The 16315-nt window shown below is 36.0% G+C and overlaps 1 protein-coding gene across 22 annotated transcripts in view; it reads right to left on the bottom strand.

Annotated features, from left to right (window-relative positions):
* Positions 1–16315, bottom strand: part of PPP4R3B (protein phosphatase 4 regulatory subunit 3B) — a 71729-nt gene that overhangs the window by 18945 nt on the left and 36469 nt on the right. For 4 of the 22 annotated variants that reach the window (XM_077959538.1, XM_077959540.1, XM_077959542.1 and 1 more), the window contains 7 exons: positions 13990–14121; positions 12107–12209; positions 10663–10758; positions 9414–9455; positions 6424–6456; positions 5694–5852; positions 1266–1435 (listed from right to left, as the gene is read on the bottom strand). In XM_077959538.1, the coding sequence (XP_077815664.1) occupies positions 1266–1435; positions 5694–5852; positions 6424–6456; positions 9414–9455; positions 10663–10758; positions 12107–12209; positions 13990–14121 (735 nt within the window). The remainder of the gene's footprint in view (positions 1–1265; positions 1436–5693; positions 5853–6423; positions 6457–9413; positions 9456–10662; positions 10759–12106; positions 12210–13989; positions 14122–16315) is intronic. The other 18 variants (XM_001112386.5, XM_015112392.3, XM_077959543.1 and 15 more) reach the window with 5 other exon arrangements.

The following is a 16315-nucleotide window of genomic DNA, read 5'->3' as shown; positions in this document are numbered from 1 at the left end:
CGAGGCTGCAGTGAACTCTGATTGCATTATTGCACTCAAGCCTGGGCGACAGACAGCATGAGACCTTGTCTCAAACAACACAAAACAAAAAATAAAACCCAAATTCTTTCCAACCATGTGGCCATTTCCTCAGTAGAATGATTTCAGCATGTTTAAGTACAGGCGAAGTAAATTTGTTGTAGTGGTTCTATAGTTATCTGTCGCACTCCTGTTATTCACATAGATTGCCCTCCAGACTGTTTATGACAAATCTTCTGTTGCCTAAAACTAAGCTGGGACAAAGCTTCAAGTTCTGACTGGTCCTGATTGTGCTACTATCCAAATGGATGTTCTTGCATAGGTCACTTAATAACTTTGGGTGTCTTAATTCCCTGATCTATAAAATACGGTAATTGGAGTAGTCCATCTAACTTCCTGATCTCTTTAACTTAAAATTCTAGGATTCCATTCTACCTTTTATGCACCTTGTATAATGTCTACCAAATGAATTTTTTTTGAGACAAGAGTCTTGCTCTGTCACCCAGGCTGGAAGGAAGTGACGTAATCTTGGCTCACTGCAACCCCACCTCCTGGGTTCAAGTGATTCTTGTGCTTCAGCTTCCCAAGTGGCTGAGACTACAGCTGTGTGCCATCACACCCAGCTCATTTTTGTATTTTTAGTAGAGCCAGGGTTTCATCATGTTGGCCAGGCTGGTTACTAACTCCTGATCTTAAGTGATCGGCCCGCCCAGGCCTCCCAAAGTGCTGGGATTACAGATGTGAGCCATCACACCCAACACCAAATGAATTATTTTTCCATCTTTATTCTTTTTAAATCACTACCTTTACAATAAAAATATCACCTTCTCCTAAAAGATCACATGACTAAGGCATGATTGACTGAAATGTCCACATACACCAAATGAGATCATAAAACATTGGGCCAATAAAAAAGGAACTGAGAAAATCAAGTAAATATGGGCTGAAAGACTACGCTGAATTTCACTTTTATATTTCACAATTAAAAATATTAGTGTTAAAAAATATTAGCGTCAAAAATAAAAACCACTAAACTATAACCATGTGGCAAATAAGAATTAAAAAGCTACTGATTTTTTAAATTTCAGTTCATTAGAAATAGATTCTAAGACACATGGAATATATAATTTCAGGGGTGAAAAGGGAATGAAATCACTTTGCTTACATATAATTCTTTTACTTTTACATAAAAAATTATTTATTTGCATAAAATTACATATAATAACTGTTGTTTTATATAAACTTACCACTCTTATAAATTCAAACAACTCAATAACAGCTGAATTCAATAGATTGTACCGAGTTCCATTATCCAGAAGTGCATTTATAACTGGCTCAAAAAGATTTCCCTTGGTGATGTAACGATTATAAAATTCATCTTTAAGTCCAATTATCCGCCTCATAAAGCGAAGAGCACCTAATAAAACATAATATAGGGGATAAGTTAATGATCTTACTAAAATCAATTATTATACAGGTGTTTTCCCACTATAAAGCAATGTATATGCTCTTCTAAAATGAAAAGTAAAACTGTGCATAAAGTAAAAAGTAAACTCCTCTAAAATGAAAAGTAAAACTGTTCAGTAAAACTGGACTTTGAGGAAAACAGAGCTGCAGAGGACCGCTCAAAACCTGTACAACTCTGTAGCCAGAACTAACAACAACAACAACAACAACAACAACAACAACAACCAGTAATTAGAATCTAGGAGATAAACTACCCAGGCAGGTAGCTCTACGACAGAGATTTAAAAATATGCAAAATGCTAGCAGTATTTAGAGCAGTGCTGGTAGATGCTGAGACAATGCAGTGAAGGCAGCTCAGAATCAGTTGGGGGCACTGTCATTAAGGTGGGCACAGGAGTGGGCAATCTGCCATGAGCTAAGATTGCCTTGCCTCTCTGAGGGAGTGAGCTTTAGAGGCAAAAGCTTGTTTTTAATTTTCTGAAAATACAGCTAAAGAGGTTCCTGATGCCAGATGCCAATCACATAACAGGAGATCTAAAGGTTTTTTACTTCTTTGATCAAGGCTATTTCCACTCAGACTATTCTACTTCTCCTTGCCTTGAAAAAAGATTTGTGCCGAGGCGGGCGGATCACAAGGTCAGGAGACTGAGACAAGCCTGGCCAACATGGTGAAACCCCGTCTATTCTGTCTCAAAACACAAATAAACAAACAAACATTTGTGAACCAATCCTATCTCCATATTAGAATGACATCATTCTCTTATGTACCAATTGCTTACAAGCTATTTTACCTGGCTAAACATGCACTGTGGCAGATCAGATTGTATTTGTTAAAAGCAAAACAGAGTAATGATAAGAAGTACAACTTCATTTCACATTTTAGGATACTGAAAAGAAATCTCCTTTTTAACTCGTGAGTAGCTAAATAAAGCTTACTAAATTTAGCAATATTACTGCTAAAAATTTTATGGAAGAGGAAGGACTGTAATTTCAATCCTTTATTTTTATATTTGTTGATCCTTTAACTTGTACACTTCCCCCTAAGTAGTTTAATTTATTCTACAGATACCACTAGCCAAATCTTCAAAACACAAGGGTTCTGATTTTATAAGTCATTTTCTCATTCCAACCCTCTGTTCATAGATGAAACTCATTAAATAAAGAAGTGTGCCTGTCACAAGAGGTTCTAAACATTATCTGAGAATAAAACAGAAATAGGCCACATAAGGGATAAATGTTAACTGTAGCACCCAATAAGTATGGGGAGAAATGTTAGACTTGCAATCTCCCCTCTTTTTGTGGCAGGATAAGAAATGGTTTACTTAAGATGCAACAGACTGAAGCACTGGCAAGTGTGTGAGCAAAGAGGCAGACTTATACACTGCTGGTAAATGAACTGATATGTACACAAAACTATAGTTACAACAGCCCTGCTTATAATAATAGAAATCTTGAAATGATATAAACATTTAAATATTGGAAATTGTGGCTGCGTGCAGTGATTCACGCCTGTAATCTCAGTGCTTTGGGAAGCTGAGGAGGGTGGATCACGAGATCAGGAGTTCGAGACCAGCCTGGCAAACATGGTGAAACCCCGTCTCTACAAAAAATACAAAAAATTAGCCGGGTGTGGTGGCAGGCGCCTGTAATCCCAGCTACTCGGGAGGCTGAGGCAGGAGAATCACTTGAACCCCGGAAGCACAAGTTGCAGTGAACCGAGACTGCACCACTATACTCCAGTCTGGGCAACAGAGCGAGACTCTGTCTCAGAAAAAAAAAAAAAAAAAAAGGAAATGCACTCAGTTGACATGTTCATATTAAGGGAAGTACTCTGCAGTCATCAAAAAGTACTATTTATAGAGAACCAAATAGGAAAATCTGTCTTAAGAACATCAACCATTCCAAAATTAATATAAAAATATAATGTAATTCCAATCAAAATGAACTGGATATAATCATTTAGTTATTATGAAAGAAAAAAATGTCTAAGAACCACCAAGAAAAGTATGAAAAACAAAAGCGAAGGGGTCTCAGTAGGTATTAAACCTTACAACAGAGACACGATAATGCCTGGCATAATATAATAAACACTGGGTTTTTTTTGTTTTATTTGTTTTTTTTTTTTTTTTGAGACAGAGTCTTGCTCTGTTGCCCAGGCTAGAGTGCAGTGGAGCAATCTCAGCTCACTTTAACCTCCGTCTCCCGGGTTCAAGTGATTCTCTTGCCTCAGCTTCCTGAGTAGCTGGGATTACAGATATACACCACCATGCCTGGCTAATTTTTGCATTTTTAGTAGAGATGGTCATGTTGCCCAGGCTGCTCTCGAACTTCTGACCTCAGGTGATCCACCCACGTTGGCCTCCCAAAGTGCTGGGATTACAGGCGTGAGCCATTGCGCCTGGCCAACACTGGTACTTTTTCATTTGTTGAAATTAAACGACAATCCAGAAATAAAACAAAAGTATACATATGTTAACTTATTGTATAACAGAAATTATATTTCAATTCAGAAGGAGACCGGGTGCGGTGGCTCACGCCTGTAATCCCAGCACTTTGGGAGGCCGAGGCGGGCGGATCACAAGGTCAGGAGATTGAGACCACGGTGAAACCCCGTCTCTACTAAAAATACAAAAAATTAGCCGGGCACGGTGGCGGGCGCCTGTAGTGCCAGCTACTCAGGAGGCTGAGGCAGGAGAATGGCGTGAATCCGGGAGGCGGAGCTTGCAGTGAGCTCACATGTGTTACATATATAAATGTAAAAAAGGAAATAAAGATATTAGAAGAAAGTGAGAATATCTGTATAATCTTAGGACACAGACTTTCCTAAGCAAAACAAAAAACCTAAAAGTCATAAAAGGAAAACAAAGACATTTTTGTCATCACAAGGAAATTTTAAAGTTATTTGGAAAACAACACTATAAATAAAGGCAAAGACAAAAGACAATGAAGATAGACATGTTCTCCTCAAAACATGATAAACCATTAGTATCTCTAATATGCAAAAAGCTCTAAGAAAAAGATAACTGGCAATTCACAACAGATAAAAATGCAAAGTACACTAATATATGAAAAGATGCTGTCAGGGAAAATGCAAATTAGAGTAACAATGAGATACCACATTTTCCATGATCAGATTGATAACATTTTAAAATTAGTAACACTGAATGCTGGGAGAATATCAAAGTGCTTCAATTTTGGGGGAAGTAATCTGGCAGCTATATGGTAAATTAAAACTTAAAGGGATACATTAAAAAGTATAAAACAGATAAACATTTTGTCTTACCAGTCCCATTATTGAGAATCTATCCTATAGAAAGAAATAAATCAGTACTTAAAAGATTTATGTATTAGACTATTTACCACAGTGAGGTTTGGAGTGGCAAAAAAGCAAAAACAATCTTGTAATTTATTCACTGGAGAATGGTAGAAGAATCTGTGGAAGAGCCATACTATAAAATCTTACTCAGCTATCTCCAGGAATAAAATCAGTCTACACAATATTGATTAAGCTAGAGTAGTACTAGGGGGCTGAGAAATGTATTGGTATGATCCTGTTTTGTAAATATAAAAAACACAAAAAAATCCTCTATACATGTGTGAATATGTTTATTATCTAAATTGGTATGGGTATTAAAAAAAGAACGCAGATAGTTAACACTGGCTATTTTAAGTCCATAAAAATAAAGATTAGGGAGATTAACATTTTCTCTTTACATTAAATTAAATGTCTATATTTAAGCTATAATTTTTATGGTCAGAATAAAATCACAAAATCCTTTTCATTTGGAGGGAGGATGTTTCTTTCTCTGTTTGCAGGTGAAATTATGAAACTTTTTTAGTTTATAGTCTGCCAAAAATCAACATTGATGCAAATATCAGGATAATTATAAAGAGTGACTACTAAATGACAGTTTGATGAAGTAGATGTAAAAAAAACAGCAGGACTGGCTCTGTTAGGAAAATGCTGTCACTGCACATGGTATTTTATCACAACAAAAGTTAGGCTCATTGAATCTAAATGTGAGCAATATGTGGGTGGGAAAATCACTACAACCTAGTCGTCTCACCCTTTACATAAGAACAAAAGAGTAGGACTTCTCACAATCATCTCATTCATAGAATATACACTGCTAATAAATAACTTCAAATGGGTAACTTCAGTTTTATCTCTATTAAAAATGTTGCTCCTTAAAACATTTTATACTTACACAAGGCCAGAAAAGTGTGCTTTGAATTCATCAAGACCAAGACTCTTCTTAGCAAGTCCTTGTTCATAATATAGTTTTTAATGTGATATGTGTGATGTTCCACACAAAATGTGAGTAACTCTAAAATTAAGGCAAGTAGCTGTGCTGTTTGATAATTATCTACAAAAGAAAGTAATCTCATGAAAATACTGAATATATCTAAATAAAGAATAAATAAAGCTTACATCCTATTTTATAACGAAATCTAAACTGTAATTCCTTTTTTTTTTTTTTTTTTGAGACAAGGTCTCACTCTGTCACCCAGTTTGGAGTGTGGTGGCACGATTATGGCACATTGCAGCTTCCACCTCCCAGACTCAACTGTTCCTCCCACCTCAGCTGCCAGAGTAGCTGGAACTACAGATGTACACCACCATGCTAGCTAATTTTTTTTTTCAATTTTTTGTAGAGATGGGGCCTCACTATGTTGTCCCGGCTGGTCTCAAACTCCTGGGCCCAAGCAATCCTCCCACCCTAGCCTCCCATAGCGCTGGGATTACAAGTGTAAGCCCCTGCACCTGGCCCATTTCCTCCATTTTCATATCCATTAAAAAGGCTGTAGATTTTTACTTTTTCATTAGGCAGAAGCATATTACCAGTTCTACCTACTAGATAACTAAGACTCATATTTGCATAAAATATGAAATACAGAAAGAAGAGCAATAAAAATATATGAACATGATAATAATACCTTGATGGCATTGAGGAGTTCTTGGTAATGTTTCTGTAATAAATGCTATATTATTAATATTAATAAATCTACAAAAGGGCCCACCGTTAAAAAAAATACTTAAAACATTTTGCCTAAAGTGGCTCAATGCAAATTTCTCAAGAAAAATTATATGCTTTTAGAAAAGACATTTTAAGAAAAGGATATTTTTGGCTGTTTGAATATCAAATGAAAAATATTACATCAAGATTCTTTTTTTTTTTTTCATACGGAGTCTTGCTCTGTTGCCCAGGCTGGAGTGCAGTGGTGCGATCTTGGCTCACAGCAAGCTCCACCTCCTGGCTTCACCCATTCTCTTGCCTTAGCCTCCTAAGCAGCTGGGACTACAGGCGCCCGCCACCACGCCCGGCTAATTTTTTTGTGTTTTTAGTAGAGACGGGGTTTCACCAGGTTAGCCAGGATGGTCTCAATCTCCTGACCTCGTGATCTGCCCACCTCAGCCTCCCAAAGTGCTGGGATTACAGGCGTGAGCCACCACGCCCAGCCTAAGATTCTTAAGCATAATTTAATATAATTTCATATACACCTTTTTTTTTTTTTTTTGAGACAGAGTCTGGCTCTGTAGCCCAGGCTGGAGTGCAATGGTGCTATCTCGGCTCACTGCAAGCTCCGCCTCTCCGGTTCACGCCATTCTCCTGCCTCAGTCTCCTGAGTAGCTGGGACTACAGGCACCCACCACCACTCCCGGCTAATTTTTTTTTCTTTTTGTATTTTTAGTAGAGACGGGGTTTCACTGTGTTAGCCAGGTTGGTCTCAATCTCCTGACCTTGTGATCCGCCCGCCTTGGCCTCCCAAAGTGCTGGGATTACAGGCATGAGCCACTGAGCCCGGCCTATATACAACTTTTAAAATATCAACTCATGATATCCATAGAGAGGAACTTAATGAATAAACTTGCATTTTTCTTTTCCTGAGGCTTTGGTTTATACATCCATGAAATGATTTTGAATTGCTTCCTGAACATCAAATTTTAATTTATGTCAAGGGCTCATATGGACAATCATGCACCCCTATTATAAGTGCTTTAGACAAGGAAATATTTTCTTGTTGTTTGAGACAAGGTATCACTATGTCACCCAGGCTGGAGGGCACTCGTGCAATTTCGGCTCACTGCAGCCTCAACTTCCCAGACTCAAGTGATCCTGCCACCTCAGCCTCCCTAGTAGCTGGGACCACAGGGACATACCACCATGCCCAGTTTATTTTTTGTAGAGACGAGGTCTCACTATGTTGCCCAGGCTGGTCTCTAACTCCTGGGCTCAACCGATCCTCCCGCCTCGGCCTGCCAAAGTGCTGAGATTACAGGTGTGAGCCACCACGCTTGGCTAGACAAGGAAATATTAAGCTGTAAGGAAATTATAAAATCACAGTCTTACAGAATTTTTAAAAAAATGACATCATCTAGTACAACTATTTTATTTACTTGAGATTATATACATAAATATTTTGGGGAACTACAATGCTATTGGGAATAAATTAGCATTCTTTCTAATAACAGAATGACCATCACACATAAATACACAAAATAAAATTCTGATATTTCAAGGATTGTTTCTACTTTAAATGCAAGTAAAGAGTTTCACTTGCTCCAGACCAATTTCTATAACAGCCAGTACTACAGCCAAAATTTGAACTAGTCCCTCACCATTAAAGGCAATTCCTGGCCAGGTGCGGTGGCTCATGCCTGTAATCCCAGCACTTTGGGAGGCCAAGGTGGGTGGATCGCCTGAGGTCAGGAGTTTGAGACCAGTCTGGCCAACATGGTGAAACCCCGTCTCTACTAAAAATACAAAAAAAATTAGGTGGGCGTGGTGGCATGCACCTGTAATCCTAGCTACTTGGGAGGCTGAGGTGGGAGATTGCTTGGACCCAGGATGTGGAGGCTGCAGTGAGCCGAAATCATGCCACTGCACTCTAGCCTGGGTGACAGAGTGAGACTCTGTCTCAAACAAACAAACAAAAAAAAGCAATTCTTCTTTATTTCTCAATTCCCAAATTTTATTACAAAAGATTTTTTAAACTTGACCCTCAATGCTGTATGTGGAAATTAAATTGAAAAAACAAAAACAGGCCAGGCGCAGTGGCTCACACCTCTAATCCCAGCACTTTGGGAGGCCGAGGCAGGTAGATCACGAGGTCAGGAGATCAAGACCACCCTGGCTAACACGGTGAAACCCCATCTCTACTAAAAATACAAAGTTGGGAGGCTGAGGCAGAAGAATCGCTTGAACTTGGGAGGCGGAAGTTGCAGTGAGCCAAGATTGTGCCACTGCACTCCAGCCTGGGCGACAGAGTTAGACTCCATCTCAAAACAAAACAAACAAAAAAAAACAAACAAAATAAAAACAATGACCTACAGTGTTAAACAAATCTCTTGTCTTCATCTTTATAACTGGGACAAGAAATTACTCATATCTCTAAATAGTCCAATCTCTGAACAGCCTCCTTATTTGAAACTGGCTCCCCTTTGAGATTTGATGAGGCTGGCAGAAAAGGCATGGGACACTAGGTGTACACAGCACATGTCTTTATTAGTATCAAGCCCATACCTAGTATGCCTGTTCTAAATAGGAACAACTACTTTTTGACTCAGATTCATGAACAATAAGCATAAAGTGGTCATGAAAGTTAGTTGCAAAGTAACTGGTCTTAGTTACTACATTTCAAAAATAAGAACTAAATCCTCGACTTTCAGACAATGCCTTCTCATAACAACGTCAGAAAACAAGCTATACATTTTCAGGGAAAAAACAACAGAATTCAACTAGTTTTCTATTTTTAATACTGGAGATAGTGGAATTTTTTCTTTACAATACAGACAAAAATAAATTTTTGGATTTTGTTTTTATGCCAAAATATGCTTTTCTTAGCCTTATATAAGTGCATTACACTTAAAGTAGAAAAAAAGTTTATAATTTGCATGTATTCGTAAAGTATGAATTTATACTTACCAGGGCAAATTGTGTTGTTTTTGTTTGATCCAACTATATTATCTAATAAAAAAATTAAAAATTAAAATCAAATACTTCAGTAATAATATCCCACCTTTCCCTAGTACTTTATAATATACAATGCATGACTTCAATCATAATTTCATTTTACCCTCAAAATAACCATTAAGACTTAGTTGCTTTGGCCGGGCGCGGTGGCTCAAGCCTGTAATCCCAGCACTTTGGGAGGCCGAGACGGGCGGATCACGAGGTCAGGAGATCGAGACCATCCTGGCTAACACAGTGAAACCCCGTCTCTACTAAAAAATACAAAAAACTAGCCGGGCGCAGTGGCGGGCGCCTGTAGTCCCAGGTACTCAGGAGGCTGAGGCAGGAGAATGGCGTGAACCCAGGAGGCGGAGCTTGCAGTGAGCTGAGATCCGGCCACTGCACTCCAGCCTGGGTGGCAGAGCGAGACTCCGTCTCAAAAAAAAAAAAAAAAAGACTTAGTTGCTTCAGCAAAATTATAACTATATCTGCAATCTTTTACAAAAGTGGATGTAGCTATAGAATTATTAAAAGACAACATAGCATATATATTCTGATAAAAAGTAAGATTACAACCAGGGATAAAACCAACATATCTTCTTTTACCTTCTCCTATTCATCATTCAACAATTAGGATATTTCTCTTCATCTCATTTTTGTTTTTTTAATTTTAATTTTTTAAAATAATATTTGCATTTGATCATCCATTATTCATCTCATTTTTAAAAACAGAAAATACAGGAATTTTTAAAACTCCAGAATAATAAATGTGTTTATGCTTTAAATTTAAAAAACAAAAAACTCAATTAAGTAGGCCATTATAAATAAGTTCCAATTTCTAGGCATACATTCTAGAGCACATCAAGGCACATGTGCATAGGGAAACACAAGAATGTAACTGGAGCATTATTTGTAATAGCAAAAAGCTAGAAACAAATGCACATTAGAGGCAGAATGGCTCTATTACAGCATACTCATAAGAGAGGATTATGTAGGAGTTAAAATTAAATAAGAACTCTATTTCAATATGAATTAGATCAATATGAACAGGTATCAATACGAACAGATCTCAAAAATAACACTGGATAAAAAATATGCAGAATAATACGTATGACAGACATTAAATTTATAGCAACTTTGAAAATATGAAAAATAATACCGTATATACACATCATAACAATATAAGTAAACACAGGAGTGATAAACTCCAAATTCAGCATACCTTGAGAGATGGAGGAAGAGGGGGTAGAATGGGAATGGGAATGTGAAGGGGTACATACGAAACTCCAACTATATCTGTAATGTTTTAAAAAAAAATCTGAAAAAAAATATGGCAAGTTAGTTTTGATAAAGCCAACAGGGAGTATATGAGTGTCTGTTATACTATTATCTATATATTTCTGTAAGCCGGAAGTGTTTTATTAAAATGAACATAAAAAATGCATTATTTTTATTTATATAAATGGAACCATTCTGCAAGAAAACTCTCTGTGATGTGCTTTTGTACCCATTCACCTTGATATTTTGGGGAATTATTCAGTTGATACATCAAAATTCAATTATTTTAACTGCTATATAGTATTCCATTATTTGAAAAAAACATATTTTATTCATTTTCCTACCACAAACAATGCAGCAACATTCTTGTACCTGTCATGCATATGCACAAACATTCCCTAGAGTATATACTCAGAAATGGAACTGATAGTATTACACAGGGTGTGCTCATGTTTCAACTTACTAGTTTCATAAAATTCTCCTAACTAACTTCCTTTTAAGTGACTCTTCAGGTTAACAAATATTTTCAGATAGTGGCTAATGTTCTATTATGCTCCACATATTTCTGATTTCACTAATTAAGTTGTAAGCTTTTCAAAGTCCTTTGCTTACATTAGTATGTATTATGGTCATATGGTAACATATGAGATTAATGAAATCTCTGAGGTTGATGAAATCTCAGATAACTGTAATATCTATGGCTCAGTTGAATATAGTAGAAGTCAATTTAAAAATTGCCTCCAAATTAGATATATGCAAGTATGATTACCTAGAGGGATATACTAAAACCATAGTAGGATTCTACACTCAGACTCCTTCAAAAATATTTTTAGATTTTCACTCCATTTTAATAAACTGAAACAGAAATTGCAGCTGATGAATTACGGGTGATGATTATATAAGAAAGAGAATATGGAAATGCAATTTTAAAAATACTAATGATAAAGCCTTGCCCATATATATCAGCATATATTGGCATATGAATGTGCATTTGGAGACTAAGTTAAAATATTTATACTATTTGCTCCTACTCATTCTAGATATCAACTCTCACAAATTTGGGGACAATGCTTTCTTTTGGTAAGTGTCTACATCTCAATTCCTTAGTGTGTAATACTGTTTGCCACATTTTCTTTTTTTGTTTTCCGCCAGTGGTCTACACATTCAGAGAAACTTCTGTAGTAACAAACTATAGAAATGGCCCCTGAAAGAATAGTCACTTCCATAACCCTAAGAAACAAGAAAATCGTAATTTTATATTGCAGTTTAAGTTTTTCAGTCATAATTTCCCTGTCATATAAAGTTTCAAGTAAATTGCCTGTTAGTTTAATATTTATCTCATCCTTCTTTAAAAACAGAAATCATAGCAGATAAATAAGAGATCCTACCCTTTTCACATTTGTCTTCTGAAGTATTGGTCAAAAGTGGTGCTGTGAGAACATGCATACAATGGTTGTAGAAGAAATTTAGAAATTCACTTTTTTCAGTTTTCTGAAACAGAATTTTTAAAAGAATACTGTTACTTTTGTAAATAAAAAACATCTTCAAGATTAGCAGTACATACCTTTTCCAGAACCAAAACAAAACAAAAAGAATTAGCAGTACAGATCATATATAAGCAGATACTTTAAGATACTATGAAAAAAATCAAACACTTAGTTATATATTGTGAAAGAACCAAAAACTAACTATATTCACTTCAATCTTATTTCTGTGGAACTGAAAATTAAGTCTACTTCATATTATATACTAAGTAAAACTGAAGGCAAGATAAAGATCAGATAGCATCACAAAATGTTTTTCTGAGGAAAATTATTCAAAATAATTTTTTCCAAAAGATGCCTGTGATATGAATATGAAATTCAATGAAGAACCAATCTATTGTACAACATATATAATAACAACATATTACTAACCATTTATTACACTTGCAAACTGCTAAGAGAGTAGATTTTAAGTGTTCTCAACAAAAATAGAAAACATATAAAACACACACAAAATAAATAACATGTAAGTCAGAACAGCATACACCATAATCACTATGGATCCCATTTGTCTCTCTCTCTTTGCAGTGTATTGAGTTTTTCCCAAGAATGTAACAAAGAGAGAAAATTCTCTCAACTTTAAAAATAACATTCAAATGTGGGGAAAAGGCACATATGAATCTGTTTTGGAAGAATAAAAATTTTTAGAAAGAAAAAGAACCAATTAAGCCCATGTGATAGCAACTTAACTACTTAAAATTTGGAACCCCAGATTTCACCAACTCTATCCAAATTTTAAAAACCACTGAATAACGTTATCAAGCCACTAGATGAAAAGACAAAATTTAAATCAATTTTTAGCATTTTAAAATTTTATAATTTGAAAATTTGGAAAATAATGTCTATGGATTTTGCCACTATTTTTTACACAATTGGGCATACAAATTTGTAATGATTTAAAAACATTGTACATATTCTCTAAATATGAAGGAAATTTTATAAAGAAAATATTCCTCCATATTGAGAGAATGACTATTAATATTCTGGAGTATCTAATCCTTAAGTATTAAGGAGTTACTCCTTAAATCTTTTTAAATGTCTTATGTAATTAAGATCATTCAGTATACATTTTTCCTTTTTTATTATGATAAAATCACACAACATAAAACTTGCTATTTAAAAATTTATTGGTCAGGCGCAGTGGCTCACACCTGTAATCCCAGCACTCTGGGAGGCCCAGGTGGGTGGATCATCTGAGGGCAGGGGTTCAAGACCAGCCTGACCAACATGGTGAAACCGCATCTCTACTAAAAATACAAAAATTAACCGGGTGTGGTGGCATGCATCTGTAGTCCCAGCTACTCTGGAGGCTGAGAAAGGAGAATTATTTGAACCAAAGAGGCAGAGGTTGCAGTGACCCAAGATTGCGCCACTGCACTCCAGCTTGGCGACAGAGTGAGACTCCATCTCAAAATAATAATAATAATAATTTTATCATTTTTAAGTGTACAGTTTAGTAGTGTTAAGTATATTCACACTGTTGTGTATTAAATTTTAAGAAATTAACACATAGAGGCCAAGGGCCATAAATGGAATTCTTAACATTTTACTAAGATTTTAATAGATTACAATTTTGTATTTTACCACAAATGAATTGCTGTAAGAATCCACTGCTACTTAAATACCAACTGGACAAATACTTAAAATACTTGTTTCTCAAGATTTTATTACAAAGCCACCTAAAACTGACTAGGTCAAAACATTTTTATCTCAGAATAATTTCTTACATTAGTTGTAGCCAGCATGTTCTCTGGATCAATTAGAGTACGAAGAAGTCCCATTAACTGAACAGCGCCTCCTAGCTCAGGATCAGTATCACAGATCATTTGTTCAATTACCACATTAATAAGAAGAATATCCTGGTGGCAAAACAAAACAAAACAAAACAAAACAAAACAAAACATGTTTCCATTAGACCTGGTATAGATCTAAGACAAAAACACCAACTGAAAGAGCAAAGTGAGAATTATATAGAGAAAAAAACAAAGAATGGAATAGCTTATTTAAACTTTTATTCCTACTGCTTTTGAAGGTTCTATAAAATACTACACTAGAGTGAAAAAAATGCCACTCCAGAAAAAAAAAAAAAAAAAGAAGAAGAAGAAGAAAAAAACCCCACAAAAGCAGAGCATGCTGCAACTTATAGGAAGTGGAAAACAATTCTTTAGCAGTAACTCTTATTCATTTTGAGTTTCAGATTCAGGCATAAATTTAGAGGTTGACTAAACAAACAAGATCATGTGACCCTAAGACATAAATTATCTCAGCCTCTAACTAGTAAATCCTTCCTAGCAAAAAAAGAAAAAAACAGAAAAAATGACCAAAAATAACCCAGTACACAACTCTTCATGCAAGAAGACACTGTGTTATATAACAATCTAGTATCAGCTAGATTTGCTACATTAGTAACATGCTCTTGGGTTTTCTATTTATTTATTTATTTATTTATTTATTTATTGAAACGGAGTCTTATTCTCTTGCCCAGGCTGGAGTGCAGTGGGGCAATCTGGGCTCAGTGCAACCTCACAAATGAGTCTCCTGCCTCAGCCTCTTGAGTAGCTGGGATTAAAGGCGTGAGCCACCATGCCTGACTAATTTTTGTATTTTTGGTAGAGACTGTCCGGCTTCTAAGCTGCCATCTCTATTTTCTGATTGGGAAATATAAATAAAATTAGATGTTTACATTTGTTTCATTGATTCTAAAACAGATTTCTTAAAAATTTTAACCTCTTAATTAAGATACATTTTGTAATTGATGGCATTGGACAGTCACTATCAGCCAAGTGGTAATCATGACAAAATTACATAAAAATCTTTTACTGACACTGTCTTGTAAGATCAAGGAAATATTAGCATCTGCATATCTTAGGTTTGATGGATACAGTAAATAAGAGGAGAAAAGAAGAAATGGCAAGAGCAAGAATATTTTGAACCAGAGTAAAAATAACTGGTGGATGTTGTGAAAACATTTCCAGTTTGCTTAATACAAACACACAAGAATTTAATAAAAAGTCCATTAATTGGCTGGGTGCAATGGCCCACGTCTATAATTCCAGCCATTTGAGAGGCTGAGGCGGGAGGATTGCCTGAGGTCAGGAGTTCGAGAGCAGCCTGGCCAACATGGTGAAACCTCATCTCTACTAAAAATATAAAAAAATTATCTGGGTGTGGTGGTGGGTACCTGTAAACCCAGCTACTTGGGAGGCTGAGGCAGGGAGAATTGCTTGAACTCAGGAGGCAGAGGTTGCAGTGAGCCAAGATCGTGCCACTGCACTTCAGCCTGGGTGACAGAGCAGGACTCTGTCTTAAAAACAACCACTAACATAATTTGCTTTACAGCAACTTTAATGAATGCTTCTAAGTATGTGTGTGTGTGTGTAAGTAATACAGTTGGTCCTCTGCAACTGTAGGTTCCATACTCATGGATTCAACCAAGTAAGGATGAAAAATACTTGGGAAAGGAAAAAAAAAAAAAGGAATGGTTGTATCCATACCGAAATATGTACAGATTTTTTATTTTATTACTATTGTTATTATTCTCTAAACAATGTTTATTCTCTCAACAATACAGTATAACAACTATTTACATAGCATTTGCATTGTATCAGGTATTATAATCTAAAGTATAAGGGAAGATGTGCATAGGTTATATGCAAATTTTATGCCATTTTATATAACGGACTTGAGCATAAGTGGAGTTAGGTATCCTAGTGTCCCAGTGGGAGGGGAAGGTGGTTTCCTGGAACCCATCCCCCACAGATACTGAGGGATGACTATATATAACATATATATACACATACATATATAAAAACCAATACTTCTTTCAACTCATTCTGATTTGAAGAGCGCAACTATAAGTAGCTCCTCAAGTTCTACAGAACGTAATGGTCCAAATTCTTAAGTCTGTGGAATGACAAACACCCTGGACAGAAAAAAATGAAAACTCAATCGTTTTGTTTTGTTTTGTTTGAGCAGGATCTTGCTATGTTGCCCATGCTGGTCTTGAACTCCTAGGCTCAAGAGATCCTCCCACCTCATCCTGCCAAGTAGCTG

The sequence above is a fragment of the Macaca mulatta genome, chromosome 13, assembly GCF_049350105.2.
Source record: "Macaca mulatta isolate MMU2019108-1 chromosome 13, T2T-MMU8v2.0, whole genome shotgun sequence".
Classification (NCBI taxonomy): Eukaryota; Metazoa; Chordata; class Mammalia; order Primates; family Cercopithecidae; genus Macaca; species Macaca mulatta.
This window is presented reverse-complemented; position numbering and strand designations above follow the sequence as displayed.